Source organism: Myotis brandtii, unplaced genomic scaffold, assembly GCF_000412655.1.
Source record: "Myotis brandtii unplaced genomic scaffold, ASM41265v1 scaffold115, whole genome shotgun sequence".
In the NCBI taxonomy this organism is placed as follows: Eukaryota; Metazoa; Chordata; class Mammalia; order Chiroptera; family Vespertilionidae; genus Myotis; species Myotis brandtii.
In genome coordinates, this window is record NW_005353967.1 from 14,262,466 (window position 1) to 14,277,942 (window position 15,477).

A 15,477-nucleotide genomic window follows, 5' to 3' on the forward strand; every position below is an offset into this window, starting at 1 on the left:
GAGAGAGAGAGAGAGAGAGAGAGAGAGAGAGAGAGATAGAAATATCGATGAGAGAAACATCGATAGGCTGCCTCCTGTGCACCCATCACTGGGGATTGAACCCACAACCCGAGCATATGCCCTGACCTGGAATCGAACTGGCAACCTCACAGTGCATGGGACGATGCTCAAACAACTGTGCCATACTGGCCAAGGCCCATTTTAAATTTTTTTAGCAACCAGCATACTGTTTTCCATAACAGCTGCATCATTGTACATTCCCATCCATAGTGTACAAAGGTTCTAATTTCTTCACATCCTCACCAACACTTGTTATTTTCTTTCTTTTTTTGAATACTTGCCATCTTAATGGATGTGAGATGGAGGAACATACTACTTCAACTTACTTTATTATAAAAGCTCCTTACTCCTTTGCCTCTAGGTCTAGTATTTCAACTTTGTAACTTTAAAGTTTTCTGTTTTGCCTCAGTTTTCAATGATTTATGTGGCTTATAGAGTAGCATATATCAATCAGTTTTGTATTAAGTACTCATAATAGTTTCTGAGTCATTTGAAACAATCAGGAGTGAACTGAGATGGTATTGATGGTAATAATAAAAGAAGTAGGATACATAAAACAATTCAAATAATGTTAAGTTACCCAGAATTAATGGATTACTGAATCTATAAATTTACATTTATGAATGGTGGTCCAAACCAACTTTTATTTTTTATTTTTATTGATTTAAGAGGGGAAAGGCAGAGGGAGAGAGAAATAGAAACGTCAATGATGAGAGAGAGCCCAGCCAGCATGGCTCAGTAGTTGAGCATCTACCTATGAATTAGGAGGTCATGATTCAATTCCCGGTCAGGGCACATGCCTGGGTTGTGGACTCGATCCCCAGGTGGCAGCAAATCAGTGATTCTCTCTCTTCCTTGATGTTTCTATCTCTCTTTCCCTCTCCCTTCCTCTCTGAAATAAATAAAAAAAATTTTTAATGATGAGAGAGAATCATGGATCGTCTCCCTCCTGCACACCCCCTACTGGGGATCGAACCTGCAACCTGGGCATGTGCCCTTGACCAGAATCGAACCAGGCCCCTTCAGTCCGCAGGCTGATGCTCTATCCACTGAGCCAAACCAGCTAGGGCCCAAACCATCTTTCTTCACTGTTAATAATAACACGTTAAGTGTTGTAAAGCTATTGAGTTAGAATGGTTGAAGGTAAACAAAAATGATGTAAATTCAAGTTGTTTCTTGTAACTAAAAGTTCAAAGAAAAGATAGTGAATTTAAGCTTTAGTTGAAACTAAGAAAATGCAAAAGGAAGGTTAATTTTGTGCAAGGATAGCTGTTTAACACTGCATGTGAATTTAATTAGCTATATGTTTTATATTTTACAGATTTCTTTGGGTGAAAGCAAATTGCTAGTCAAAACTAATGTCAGAAATTTCTGAAAATCAGGTTTCAGGATTTATCCCTGAATTAATATAGAATGCCTTCTTAAATAGCATTAATCATAATAATTGAGTAAAGAAAGTTAAATTTTTATTCCTTATGGCAAGATTACTACGGCAGGGAAATTGTTTTTATGTTAGAAAATGTTTCCTTAAAAAGCATGGAAATACAATGGCATATTATCCTATATAATAAAAGTGCAGTGCCCTAGCCGGTTTGGCTCAGTGGATAGAGCGTCGGCCTGTGGACTCAAGGGTCCCAAGTTCAATTCTGGTTAAGGGCATGTACCTTGGTTGCGGGCACATACCCAGTGGGGAGTGTGCAGAAGGCAGCTGATCGATGTTTCTCTCTCATCGATGTTTCTGACTCTCTATCCCTCTCCCTTCCTCTCTGTAAAAAATCAATAAAATATATTAAAAAAAAAGTGCAGTATGCAAATTATCCCCTCAACCGGAGTTCTTCCAGGAGTTTAACCAGGGGGCGGGCTGGCCTGGGGAAGGGAGGGAGGCCCTGGCGCTGGCAGGCAGCTGGAGGACGGGAGGGAGTACCCAGCTGGTGGCCGGCAGCCGCTCGGGACCCTGCAAGTGCACAAATTTCGTGCAGTGGGCCTCTAGTTAAATCATAAAGGAATATAAAGTATTGATATATACTACAGTATGAATCGTGAAACCTTGGAAACATTGTGTTAAGCGAAAGAAGCCAGTTACCAAAAACAAATCACATATTATATTATTCTATTCATATGAAATGTCCAAAATAAGAAAATCTATAGAGGCAGAAAGTAGATTACTGGTTTCTTAGGGATGAAGGTATGGGTTTCTTTTTTGAAGCAGTAAAAGCGTTGTAAAGTGACTGGTGATGGGTGTACATATTTGTGTATAATCCAAGAAACATTATATTATGCTAGAGGTCCAGTGCACAAAATTCATGCATGGGTAGGGTCCCTAGTGGATGCCGGCTGCCGGCCAGGGTGCCTTCCGTCCCTAGCCACCTGCCACTGCCGGCCCACCCCCTGGTCATACTCCCAGTCAAACTCCCGGTTGAACTCCTGGTCGAGGAGACAATTTGCATACACACACACACACACACACACACATATATACGTATATACTTTAAATGGGTGAATTTTATGGTATGTAAATTATATCTCAATGAAGCTGTTAAAAAGTAAAGCTTTGACACTGGATGGTGTTCAAAGAACCAACTCTCAATTATCTGGAATATTCCCATTTTCATGCAACTTTTCAGAAAATATTTTGTCTTTTCAAATCACTTGAACTTTTTTATCATCCCAGGCCTGTAGGACATTAGCATAGATTTTTCTCTAATGTTTGCTTCTGAGGATACAGACACAGAACACACAGATGTTACTATAATATGTCTTGAAGGCAGATTTTCATACTTGACTCTATATTCAGTTCCTACTGAATTACACAGTCTTTTATACTCTTTTTTCTGTTAATAAGGGAATAAGAGCCACACTCTCTTACATGTAGTCTAGGAGAGAAATCTTAGTCTTTTTAGTTCCCAGATTATAGGGATCTTTGACCAGTAACACTGCTAAATGAAGGGTAAATGTGAGTAAACCCATTATTTTACATAGCCATTGACATGGCTATCAAGAATGATACAGGTTTTGGGTTGTGGGAGAGGGTAGTTGCTTTGGTGGGGGAGAGGGTAATATCCTATATAATAAAAGCCTAATATGCTAAGTATCTGGTTGACCAGTCAGCTGCTCAACCAATCAAACTGTAATATGCTAATGATATGCTAAGGCCGCTCAACTGCTTGCTATGATGTGCACTGACCACCAGGGGGCAGACACTCCGATTGGTAGGTTAGCTTGCTGCTGGGGTCCGGCCGATTGGGACTGGGCAAGACAGGCTGGACATGCCCTGGAGCCCTCCCGCGGTCCCTCCCCAGCTGGCCAACCTCCCGCATCTCTCCCTGGCCCCAGTCGTACACCAGTGGGGTCCCTCAGCCTGGCCTGCTCCCTCTTGCAATCCAAGACCCCTTGGGGGATGTCGGAGAGCCAGTTTTGGCCCGATCCCGCAGGCCAGGCAGAGGGACCCCACTGGTGCATGAATTCGTGCACCAGGCCTCTAGAATATATTTAAGAGCTTTCAACTCATCTCTATTATAGTACTTAAGACAGTGTATAGTTAGTTGATTATAAATCTGTTTTTCTTAGATTGTGAGTTCCTTGAGGGCAGGGACCAAACTTGTCTCATTCAGCTTTGTATCCTTTTATCTGCAGCCCTCTAATTTTTAGGAAGCACTCCATAAATGCTAACAGACTGATGAGATTAATTATGTGAAAGTAGGGACAAAGTGGGGATAATGGAAAATTAAATGCTAGGTACTAGGAAAATTAGCCTTGGAAAAGTTGCTTACTGGTTATAAGACTCACAGGCCCCTCAAAAGCCTTACATGTTTTACTTTTGCCAAGTTGATGTCAAATCAGTGTAAAAATGACTATTCTTCACTTTTTTAATTGTGTATGAATCTGGATTATTTTTTTCAGTTTACCATTTTATTTTACTTGTTTGTCTGTGTATAGTATGCCAATATGAAATAATGAGACTTTTCATTTTGACAGCTTGAAATAACCGTGAATGTCCCAGATATTGGATTCATAACTGTTGATGAACATCAGCTCTCAAACACAGATGTGACCACTCAGGAAATGAAACAAGAAGAAAACTTGAATGTATTATCAGTTGTAAGCATCCATTTTAATGTTTTGTGTTTAATTCTTTGTTTACTTTCAAAAGACTGGAAGCTTGGTGCTCTCTCTCTGGGGAGCACAGCCACGCCTTTCCCCATCCCCCTCTTCTTTCCCTAGGTGCATTACCTTTGCTTTTCTCTCTCTGAAGCTCCAGGGGCCCTTCTTTTGCTTCTATAACTTGTTTCCCAAGCCTCCACAGCCCAACTGGCTCACTTCTACCTTTGTAACTTTTTTAAAAAAAAGACTGGCAGTTTATTTTGAATACTTTAGGTTTACAAGCAGTTCACTAATTTTTGTCATGTAGGGAGCTGTAAGTGTGAATAGTAGAACTAATGAATAATCTATAGGTTTTGTATTTGACCTGAAGAGCAGTGATCTTTGTGTATGTGTGTGGGTATAGCTCTTAATATGCTCATAATCTTACGTTGCATTAAATCTATACCAAATATAAATTATTTGGAATGTATTTAATTGCATTTTGCTTAGTATTCTTTCTTATTTGGTTAGAATTCATCTTAATTTTGAAAATGAAGACTTGAAATTACAACTTTTTAAAAACATCTTTATTAAGACACAGTTCACACACCATACAGTTCACCCATTTAAAGTGTACAATTCAATGATTTTTAGTATACAGTTATGTGCAAACATCATCACAGTTAATTTTAGAACATTGTCATCACTTCAGAAAGAAACCCCATACCCATTAGCAGTTGCTCCCCACTGCTTTCCATCCTTCCCCAGGTCTAGCCAACCAATCTACTTTTTGTCACTATAGATCTGTGTATTCTGGACATTGCATGTACTCTGAGTGGCCAGATTATTATGACCACCCCATCAGTAGTTCATTGACACTTCCAAAAATACTGAATATTGAAAACTTCCTAAGCAAATACTCACAAGGTTTTATTATTATTATTATTTGCATAACTAATTCACTTCATTGTACTGATGGGGTGATCATAATAATCTGGCCGGTCATAATAATCTGGCCATTCAGTGTATAAATGGACTCATGGTTTTTGTGTCTGGCTTCTTTTAGCATAATGTTTTCAAGGTTCATTATTGTAGCATGAATCAAGGTCAGTGATGGCTCCTTCTGGAGGCTCTGAGGGAGAAACCATCCTAGGCCTTGCTCTTACCTTCTGGCAGTTGTCGCGGTCCTTGTCATTACTTGGCTCGTGGCAGCACAATTCCAAACTTTGCCTTCATTGCCATGGTTTTCTTTCTGTCTGTGTGTCTGTGTTTCTTCTCCTCTTATAGGACAGCAATCATACTGGGTTAGGGCCAACCCTAATCCTGTTGGGCCTAATTTTAACTTGATTACCTCTACGAAGACTGTGCGTCCCAGATAAGGTCATATTCATGGTACTGAGGGTTAGGACTTCAACATCTTTCTGGGGGACACAATTCAATTTACAATACTTTCCAATCTGGCTGTTCTTTATTTCTTTTGCTTGCCGAATTGCCCTGGCTAGAACCTCCAATACAATGTTGAATACAGGTGACAAGAGTGGACATTCTTGTCTCGTTTCTGGTCTTAGCAGAAAACATTTAATCTTTCACCATTAAGTTTGATGTTAGCTATGGTGTTTTTCATAGATGTCCTTTATAAAATTAAAAAAGTTCTATTTCTGGTTTGTGTGTGTATTTTGTCATGAAAGGGGGTTAGAATTTATTATATGCTTTTTCTGCATCTATTGAGATGATCATGTGATATTTGTTTTTTATTGTATTGATACGATGTATCATACTGATTGAATTTTGGATGTTAAACAAAACATTGCACCTCAGATAAATCCTACTTGTTCATGATGTGTAATTTTTATATGTTGCTGAATTCTGTTTGCTTGTATTTCATTGATGATTTTTGTATCCATATTCATATTAGATATTGGTCTATTATCTGTTATGAATCTTATACCTGCTCCTCTTAGGAAGAAAGCCCTCTAGCTGGGACCTGCAGGGAGAAAGGGCCCTGTTTTCTTGGCTGCAGCAGTTTGAGGTGGAGTCTCTGTCTGCTGAGCTGGGAAGAAGGAGGAAGAGAGCAATCTTTGTTCAAATACCACGGATCTTCCCTTTGTTATCAAGTTTTCATGAATAGATGATCTTTCATCCTATGCTCTTAGGATCATTTCCAGAGGCCTTAATGATTGCTTTTAAATAAATTTCACCATTTTCACTGGGGAGAGGGTCAGCAGAGCTCCTCATGCTGTCATGCTGGATATCAGTCCTATAACTTCTTAGTTGTGTAAAAAAAATTCTGATATTTTTCAGACCGTGGTTTCCATTGAGTCAAAACTTATGCCCTAACCGGTTTGGCTCAGTGGATAGAGCATCGGTCTGTGGACTGAAAGGTCCCAGGTTCGATTCCGGTCAAGGGCATGTACTGTGGTTGTGGGCACATCCCCAGTAGGGGGTGTGCAGGAGGCGGCTGATCGATGTTTCTTTCTCATTGATGTTTCTGACTCTCTGTCCCTCTCCCTTCCTCTCTGTAAAAAATCAATAAAATATCTTTAAAAAAAAAAACAAAAAAACTTATGCCAGCTATGACTAAAGCTGAAGGATTATGAAGTGAAGAACTAAAGTAAGAATGGTAGATGCTGATTGCAATATAATCATAATTAAAATTTATACATAATACCAAAAAAGGTAAAATAAGGAGCAATAGACAAAAGAACTTGGATTTTTAATTATTTCTGTTCTTGTTTATGAAATTTTATGAATAATTATAATTAAGGGGGAAAAACCAGTTCCCACTCCATTGTAATTAAAAGCACAGATAGATCTGTACAACATAGTGTTTCTTGAGATACAGAACAAATAATTTGGGAAACTACATAAGATATTACTTTTCCTCTTTTAGGAAATGACCACAGGTGAACATACCCAAGATGAAACAGGTAACTTTTAATAGGAAACTGTTAAAAACTACTTGGTTAACACTAGCACAATGATATAGTAGTGGTGGTAGTTTGTAAATGAGTCATTTTGCTGGAGAGTTGAACAAAATGATTCAGCTTTTGAATGTGTTACCTGTAGGAGAAATGTGAATTCTTGGAATGTTACTGCAGAAAATGAATTGAGTTAAATGTTTCGTAAAGAAGTATTTTTTCCTCTGATCTGCATAGATGCATTTTTTTGAAGATACTGAGTTACTTAATGGGAGGGAGGCATTTGCAGTGAGTAAAAGCCAACAGTTGATGATTGCTTTACTTACAGTAAATTAATGAAAACATTATCCTAGTAAGGGATTAGTGGTATAGAGGATATTGAAATTTGTTACTAGAGGATAAACACCTGAATTTAAAAACTTTTTCTAAGTAAACAAACTTAAATTTCCAGATTCATTCTTCTGTTTTAATGTTGGTATATTTTCTCACAAGAAACCAACGATGGAAGCACTGAAGCTGCCATTACTTTACTTACAATGGGAGATCTAGTGTTGCAGTCAGAGATCAGTACAGAGCAGAGTGATGGTAAGAATGAAAAATAAGTCCTCAAAAAAAAAGAAGCTTTTAAAGTCCAACTTTTAAGAAATTATACTCACATTTGCATAATAAGTGAATACCTGCCTGTTACATTTGAAGTTGGCACCACTTTGTTGTTTTTCCAGAAAAGATAATATGTATGCAATGATCCGTCTAACTGCCCCTTTAGATGTAGTGGCCACCATTTCAAGATAGTGCACTTGGTTTATTAAGAGTAATTTGTATTTGTGGAATAGTTGTTCAATGCTGTATCCCCAGCACATAGTACGTGCTCAGTTACCTTTGTTATCATAAACATCATTGGTTAACTGCACGTACTGATCACTGATTACTTTATACATGTTTCTTTAGCAAAGGAGCTGCTGCTTTGGGTAGTTCCACAGTTACGTGACATTCGAATACAGTATGAAGGGGCAGTAGCCATCATTGAGATTATTTGGTTTAGAATGTTCTGTTAGTTTGGACTGAGCCAAATTATATGTCAACCCAGATTTTTAATATTTTAGGCTGAGAAGCAATGGTCTTGACTAAGTATTTTACTCTATGAATATGTCATGCAGATACAGAAATGTTTCTTTTAAAAATGTGTAAACCGTAGATTATATGAGGTGAACAGAGTCATGGTTTATCTTTCTTTGTTTTAATCCTCACTTGAGGATATGTTTTTATTGATTTTAGAGAGAGGGGACTGGAGAAGGAAAGAGAAACATCAGTGTGAGAGAGACATCCATCAGTTGCCTCCCATACCAAGGATCGAACCCACAACCTTGGTATGTGCCCTGACCAGGAATTAAACCTGTGACCTTTTGGTGTACTGGATGATGCTCCAATCAATTGACCCACCTGGCCAGAGCGGGCTTCATTCTTTTTTTTTTTTTTCAGGCTTGATTCTTAATGGCAGAGTATTTCATTGGAGCCTGTCACAAATCTCTAGGACATAAAGTACAGGTTTTTAAAAATTGTAAATAAAGGTGATTTTCTTAATTCATTTGAGGTTATATAGTTATTGAAAGTAACAAAAAGATTCATTTTTACTTATAATAACCCAAATACTTCAGTCTATAAGAATTATTAAGCTTAGAAAAGGTAAAATATTTGGCATGAAGAATGGGATCATAAATTTAATTTAGGAGCCCAAAAGAGCAAACTTTAAAAATGGTATAGAATTTTGCAATTGCTGAATGTTGAAGGATTTATTTTATTTTGACATCTATTTGTATTTTCTATTTTTTTCTGCAATAGGAATATGTGTACTTCCTGGTGTTCATTCAAAGGATAAAAGCCATATTCCTTTTAACCCAGATAATGTCAGTGACAAAATTGTTTATGAATGTCAGGAGCTTTCTTCACCTGTCAATAGTATACCTCTTTCATCATTAGAAGAAAACAAGATTGAATTGGAGGAACAAAGTACTAAAGAAGAAATTGGTTTAATGGAGAAAGTAAAGGAAAACGCTAGATCAACCAGGTTTATTTTGCTTTATTAAATTATTATTTCTTTTGAGTTTTTCCAAAAAATAAATTACAGTATCCTATTAATAAATATATTTAAACTAACCATCAATTTAGTTAATAGTTTTGAATAATACTTGTATAAATGTAAAGTAGGCAGTACTGATTTCTTATCCTTTAAAGTAATAATTTGCTGATTGTGATTTTAGTTTAATGTTTTGAATATTAAAATTACTGCAATAAGCGTGTCTTTAAAGCTTTAATGAAATAGTTTTATATAAATAGTTTTAGTCTCTGTTTTACAAATATGGTCCAGAATCTCTTCCCTTCTCAAGACCTTTAGAAAAGTTACTACCACGTAATTTTAGCATAAAGAAATGAAACTTCAGACGATGTGGCTCCTTAGAAGGTGGCACATATCTGTCTGTATCAGTGCTAGTCAGAATGTATCAATGTGAGAGAAAATTCTTACACATTGATAGATTTCTCTCTTTTCCCCCTCTTTTTCTAGGAATACAACTTCAGAGGTGACCAGTAATCTCAGAATGAGAAGGAGATTTGCCAAGCCTAAGCCAAATCTTAGGAAGATTTTAGGGACCAACAGATTTGGTGCTCATCAGGAAGTTCCCAGTTTGCTTGTAACCAAAGGAGAAGTGGAAATTCAAAGAGGTAAATTTTATTGTTCCCTTGAGAGTTACAAAATTACTTTGACACAAGAAATTACATAACATTTCAAATGGAATATTCAGTTGTTAAACTTATTTTAACTTACTATTAATTTCAAATGTACAAAAAGTAGAATGAGCTATAAAATAAATACCTATAAATCCACCAATTGGTTTCAATAATTATTACCATTTTACTATATTTACTTGATCAAACTTTCTCTTCATGTATATTTTTTTCTGTGTGTGAATGTGTGTGTGTGTACATGAATGTTCAAGCACACATTTCTTAGAAAGGTATACATGCATGTGGCAGAAAATAAGACAGTGCCCAAAAGGCATACGATTTTAAAAACTCCTTCCTCCTTAGGTTCCCAGCCCTCTAATCCCACTTCTAGTGGTAAACTGTTTTTAACCGTTTTTATTATAGACTTCCAGAAAGATTTTGTACACATAAGTATCTAATGAGGGTGTGTGTATGCCCCTACAACCATATATACATACATATGTATATTTCTTTCAGGAAGAATAAAAATATATGCATACGGTACACCGTTCTGCACTTTTAAAAATGTACAACTTAGTGGTGTTGATATATTTACCGAGATTGTGTTAAACCCTGTATGTTGTATGTAGAAGGTCTGGATAGTTAACATCATCATTTCTGTTTTGGGATTCCTGATTTCTGGGGTTTCTCTTTCAACCAGCAATGCCTGTTACTCTGGTCTGAGCAGTACCCAGAAGCACTCTCATGCTGGCTCAAGTTACCTTTCATATATAGAAGTCATTTTCTTTCCCTTTGTAACATTATTCTTTGTAGAACAGCTCCTTCCCAGTACTTTTCCCAAGGTGGAACTAACCAGACCTCATGTATATCCACCTGTAAACTTCTTTTGTTGGTGGATTTCTAATTATACTTCTATTACCATTAAATGGAGATGCAGTTTTTGTGGTAGCCAGGAGTGAAATATGTGCCCTGTCAATAAACTTGCATTTTAGCCTGGCAGGCATGGCTCAGTGGTTGAGCATTAACCTGTGAACCAGGAGGTCATGGTTTGATTCCTAGTCGGGGCATATGCTTAGATTGCTGGTTCGATTCCCAGGAGGCAACCAATCAATGATTCTCTCTCATCATTGATGTTTCTATCTGTCTCTCCCTCTTCCTTCATCTCTCTGAAATCAATAAGAATATATTAAAAAAATAATAATAAACTTGCTTTTTGGATTAAGAGATGTTTGAAAGAGCCCACTATATAGTGATCTGTCTTTGAAGAGAAAATATGTTTCTAATATGGAGATTTTAGCTGTACTATTTTGGATTATATCTTAAATGTTTTTTTTTTTATTTAAGAAACGGAGAAAAATGCTCCTAAAGCAACGGGATTAGAAGATAAAAACCTTGAATCAGAAACAATAGCAGAGAATAAGGAGCGGAGCAGGTTGGCACATGACCATGGTATTGAAGAGACCAGTATTTTGCAGGAAGCAAGCCTAAAGGAAAGGTAAAGAGGAGAGATTGTGGGATGAATTTAATTTAAAACAAACAAACATCCAGGTTCTGTTGCATTAATATAATATAAAAGTTTAACAAACAATAAAATAGATGAATTTGATGTACCTAGCTCTAAACATGCTGTGGTTGTCTGCTTGATTTCAAATATAAGTATACTGAAACTCTAATACATACTAATTTCTCTTTCAGAAAGGAAGATCAAGCGCAGGGATCTCAAGAAGTTCAGATATTGTCATTTGCTCCAGCTGTTTCCTCTGAGACAAGCTCCCACACACCTGGTTTGGGTAGGGGTCTTAGTGAGAGTTCTGTTGGAGAGCCCCTGGGAAAGGACTCGAGTGGAGACAATGTGCTTACACCTTATGTGCCAGAGGTAAAGGAATGAAAAATATAATAAGTGGTGGCTAGGTGTTTGTTCCTCATTTAAAAAAAAATTAAGGTATAATATAAACACAATACCTTTCACCCTCTTTAATGTGCAATTCTATACATTTTGACAAACACAGTCATGTGACTAATACACGAACAGTTCGATCATCGCCCAAATTCTCTGGTGTCCTTTTTTAGTCACCCCTCCTTCCCCCCCCCCAGCCCCTGGCAACCACTGATCTGTTTTGCCTTTGCAAGAATGTACTGTGATCGAATTTTTATTTTGTTTTTAGTCTCTAAAGCACAGAGATAAACTAGCCAATACCTAGCTTTGTTGTAAAAGCTTTGAAAAGTGAAGTGTTTTGTACATAGAGAATTCACCTCTTGCTACTTAGCCCCTGGATCTGAGAAGCTACGTGTCTAACACTGTGTGAGATATGGGGTAGCAATTTTATTGATTTCAGAGAGGAAGGAAGAGGGAGAGAAAGAGAGAAACATCAATAACGAGAGAGAATCATTGGCTGCATCCTGCAGATCCCTTACTGGGGATCGAGCCCGCAACTCAGGCATGTGCCCTTGACCAGAATTGAACCCGCGACCCTTCAATCCCCAGGCCGAAGCTCTATCCACTGAGCCAAACCAGCTAGGGCTCACTTTGCTGTCAAAATTCATTTCATAGACTACACATTTTAAACAATTCAGTCTGAATTTCTGTGTGTACATGTTAATCAAAAGTTTATTGGTACAATCAAGTTTCCAAAAACACTTTGAAAAATTGCATAGGGTTAGATAATTGTTGAGTTTTGAAACCATAACTGTTCAGTATATCAAATTATAAGGAAAACTTTTTAAAACTGAGATTTGGTCAACCTTTTTCATTTTAATTTTTATGGCAGTGTATACCAACTAGTACTCCAGAAGTCCAACAAGAGAATGTAAGCAATCCTCAGGATTTAGCAGGTATGATAATCTGCTTCAATAAAGTATCATAGAACCTAACAGTATGGTTTTTATTCCCCAATTTGTGGAAAAAACAAAACAGTTGTGTGTTTTTTTGGCAGGGGGAGGTCTATGATGGCCTTAAATTAAAAAAACAAATAAAAAACAACTTGAAGTATTTTGTTGCTCAAAATTATAAATTTCCATAGTGAATCATCTTTATCCTTTATAAAATTACTTTTTGATTTTTTGGGGTGTAATTCAGCTTTCATTCTTAGTGATAAGTTGTTTTGAGACTTTTTAGAAATGAAATGATTTTCTGTACTTTCATGGTTCAGCTTTTCATTACTAACTTTTAAATTTTGATAGTCAATCTAGTTGGTAACGTACATCATGATGCTGAGGAAGAGCAAACATTCATTTTAACTCTGGTGGAAATTCCAACCGATTCAGTAGAAGAATTTACTGAAAACTCTACACAGTTAATGCCAAACCCTTTACTGCCAGCGCCCATATTGGTCAAATCAGTGACTACAGAAGAAAAGAGCAACATGAGGTAATGGATGAGCTAAACTGTTTTTGCTAGGAGAAAAATTGCTTTATGAATCAAATAGTATTGATAGGAATGAGCAATTTACCAACATTTGTAATTCTAGATATTTTATTTAGTAATCATGTGGTAGAGAAGAAATCATTTATTTTATATCTGATGAAGATGTCACAAATGTATAATATTTTTTGTATGAAGCTTTTGTGGTATTTTATGTATTTTGAAAGCTAAAAGCACCTATAAATGTAGATCATAAAGTGGCATCTATTAAAGGTATGGTTACTTTGTAAACATTTACATATATTTTAAATTTTGTTACTTTGTAAACGTAAATATATATTCTAAATACACTCACAGAAAGTTGCAAAAATCGTAGAGGTACCATTTCTATATATTTTTGATGCTCATTTTAATTCTTTACAGTAGAATTCTTAAGTTGTATTTTAACAGTCACTGATTAAGATGCTTAATTGTCTATTAAATAGAATTAGAAATTGAAGTCTTTTATATCAGAAAGAGACATTTTGGATTAAAATTAAACTTTACAGACATTTTTTATACCTCAGATTTCATTCAATAGTATGGAATTTAGTTTCTAAGCCTTTAAGTATTGATGGAGGCTCAATAACATTTTTGTGGTCATGGCCATGTATGTGTTAGTTACTTTGAAGTGTTTTTGGCAGTTTTGATTGGAATAGCTCAGTCTTTAACCTCATTAAATCACCTCTAATTAACTGATTTAATGTGTATGTATTTTCTATGCAGTATGAATTTTCCAATAACTTCAGTTGGTCAGGATGCCATGTGTTTATCTAATTCTGGAAGTGATGCTTCTGAAAAGCCTCCTGCTAATTTGGATCTTATGTCTAGGAAGAGATTTCATTGTAGGTCTGATGAAAGTGACTATGTTCCTCCTGCCAAAAAACATTCACTCACTTTAAGAGATGATTGTCAAGAATATACCTCTGAGGTAAGAGAGCCACTAAGTAAGATGGCCATATTATAACAGATTGATTTGTTTTTCCCCTTTATATTCTTTATATAAAGACTAGAGGCCCGGTGCATGAATTCATAAACGGGTGGGGTCTCTAGGCCTGGCTTGCGATCAAGACCTATCGGGGGGCCGGCCGGGAGGAGGAACCCTGGGAGATTGGCTGGCTGGCCCCCTGATTGGGGCCAATGGGGGGGGCAGCTAGCCAGGGGGGGCGGGCAGAGGCTGCAGGAAGTTGGCCGACCGGCCCCCTGATTGGGGGGAGGGACCACGGGAGGTTGGCTGGCCAGGGGGAAGGGCCGCAGGAGTTTGGCTGTGGGAGTGCACTGACCACCAGGGGGCAGCTTCTGCGTTGAGTGTCTGCCCCCTGGTGGTCAGTGTGCATCATAGCGACTAGTCAACCAGTCGTTCTGGTTGCTCAGTCATAATGGTTGCTTAGGCTTTTATATATATAGATAGTTCTAATACTTTTCACCCTAAATAATTAAAACTGGTTTTGTATTTTTACTTTCAACCTATTCTATAAGAAAATTGATGGACATTAATCAAGAAATCCATTCCTGGCTCTGTATCATTAGCTAAAAAGTAGGCTGAAAGCATCATACAGATCTGGATCTTGGTTGTACCACTTAATAGCTGTGAGACCTTAGGCAAGCTACTTCACCTCTCTGATTGAGTTTGCTATTGTATAAAATGATGATACTAATATCACCACCACCATTATAATGCTTAAAGCTTCTTATTGCTATTAGGAATAAAAACAGAACTTCTAAGGCCCTATACTTACCTGGTTCATTTATGTCTCTAGTCTTGTGCTAATCTCTACCTTACTCCCTAACCATATTGGCCATCTTTTTTCTCAAAAGCACAGTACTCCTTCATGTCCCCAGCCATTTTTTTGCTGTTTCTTTTTCTGAACTGTTCCCTTAAAACAGTGGTGGGGAACCTTTTTTCTGTCAAGGGCCATTTGGATATTTATAACATCATTCTCATAAATATTTATAAGATCTACACTAATAAAAGAGAAACATGGTAATTGGCGTACGACCGCTACCCTTTTCATTGGCTAATCAGTGAGTATATGCAAATTAACTGTCAGCCGCCAAGACGGCCGGCAGCCAGGCACTGAAGCAAGCACGAGGCTTGCTTGCTGCGGACTCCAACGTTCGCTGCCTCACTTGCCAGCCTCCTCTCTGCAAGTCTAAGCAACTATATACTATGTTGCAAATAAGAAGGTAAACAAACCGCCAGAAACCAGCCGGACTGAAACCCAGCCGGACCGAAACATTGTATCCATGTTTTCAGTAGCAAGGCCTCAGAGCTAAAGCTGGCCCAGAATAAAAAAA

At 37.3% G+C, this 15,477-nt stretch overlaps 1 protein-coding gene across 1 annotated transcript in view; it reads left to right on the plus strand.

The window, feature by feature from the left end:
• Positions 1-15,477, plus strand: part of BDP1 (B double prime 1, subunit of RNA polymerase III transcription initiation factor IIIB) — a 98,603-nt gene that overhangs the window by 70,075 nt on the left and 13,051 nt on the right. The window contains exons 24-33 of the mRNA XM_014550561.1: positions 4,036-4,158; positions 7,031-7,067; positions 7,551-7,643; positions 8,898-9,123; positions 9,619-9,776; positions 11,124-11,274; positions 11,475-11,655; positions 12,548-12,611; positions 12,960-13,146; positions 13,906-14,110. Of these exons, the coding sequence (XP_014406047.1) occupies positions 4,036-4,158; positions 7,031-7,067; positions 7,551-7,643; positions 8,898-9,123; positions 9,619-9,776; positions 11,124-11,274; positions 11,475-11,655; positions 12,548-12,611; positions 12,960-13,146; positions 13,906-14,110 (1,425 nt within the window). The remainder of the gene's footprint in view (positions 1-4,035; positions 4,159-7,030; positions 7,068-7,550; positions 7,644-8,897; positions 9,124-9,618; positions 9,777-11,123; positions 11,275-11,474; positions 11,656-12,547; positions 12,612-12,959; positions 13,147-13,905; positions 14,111-15,477) is intronic.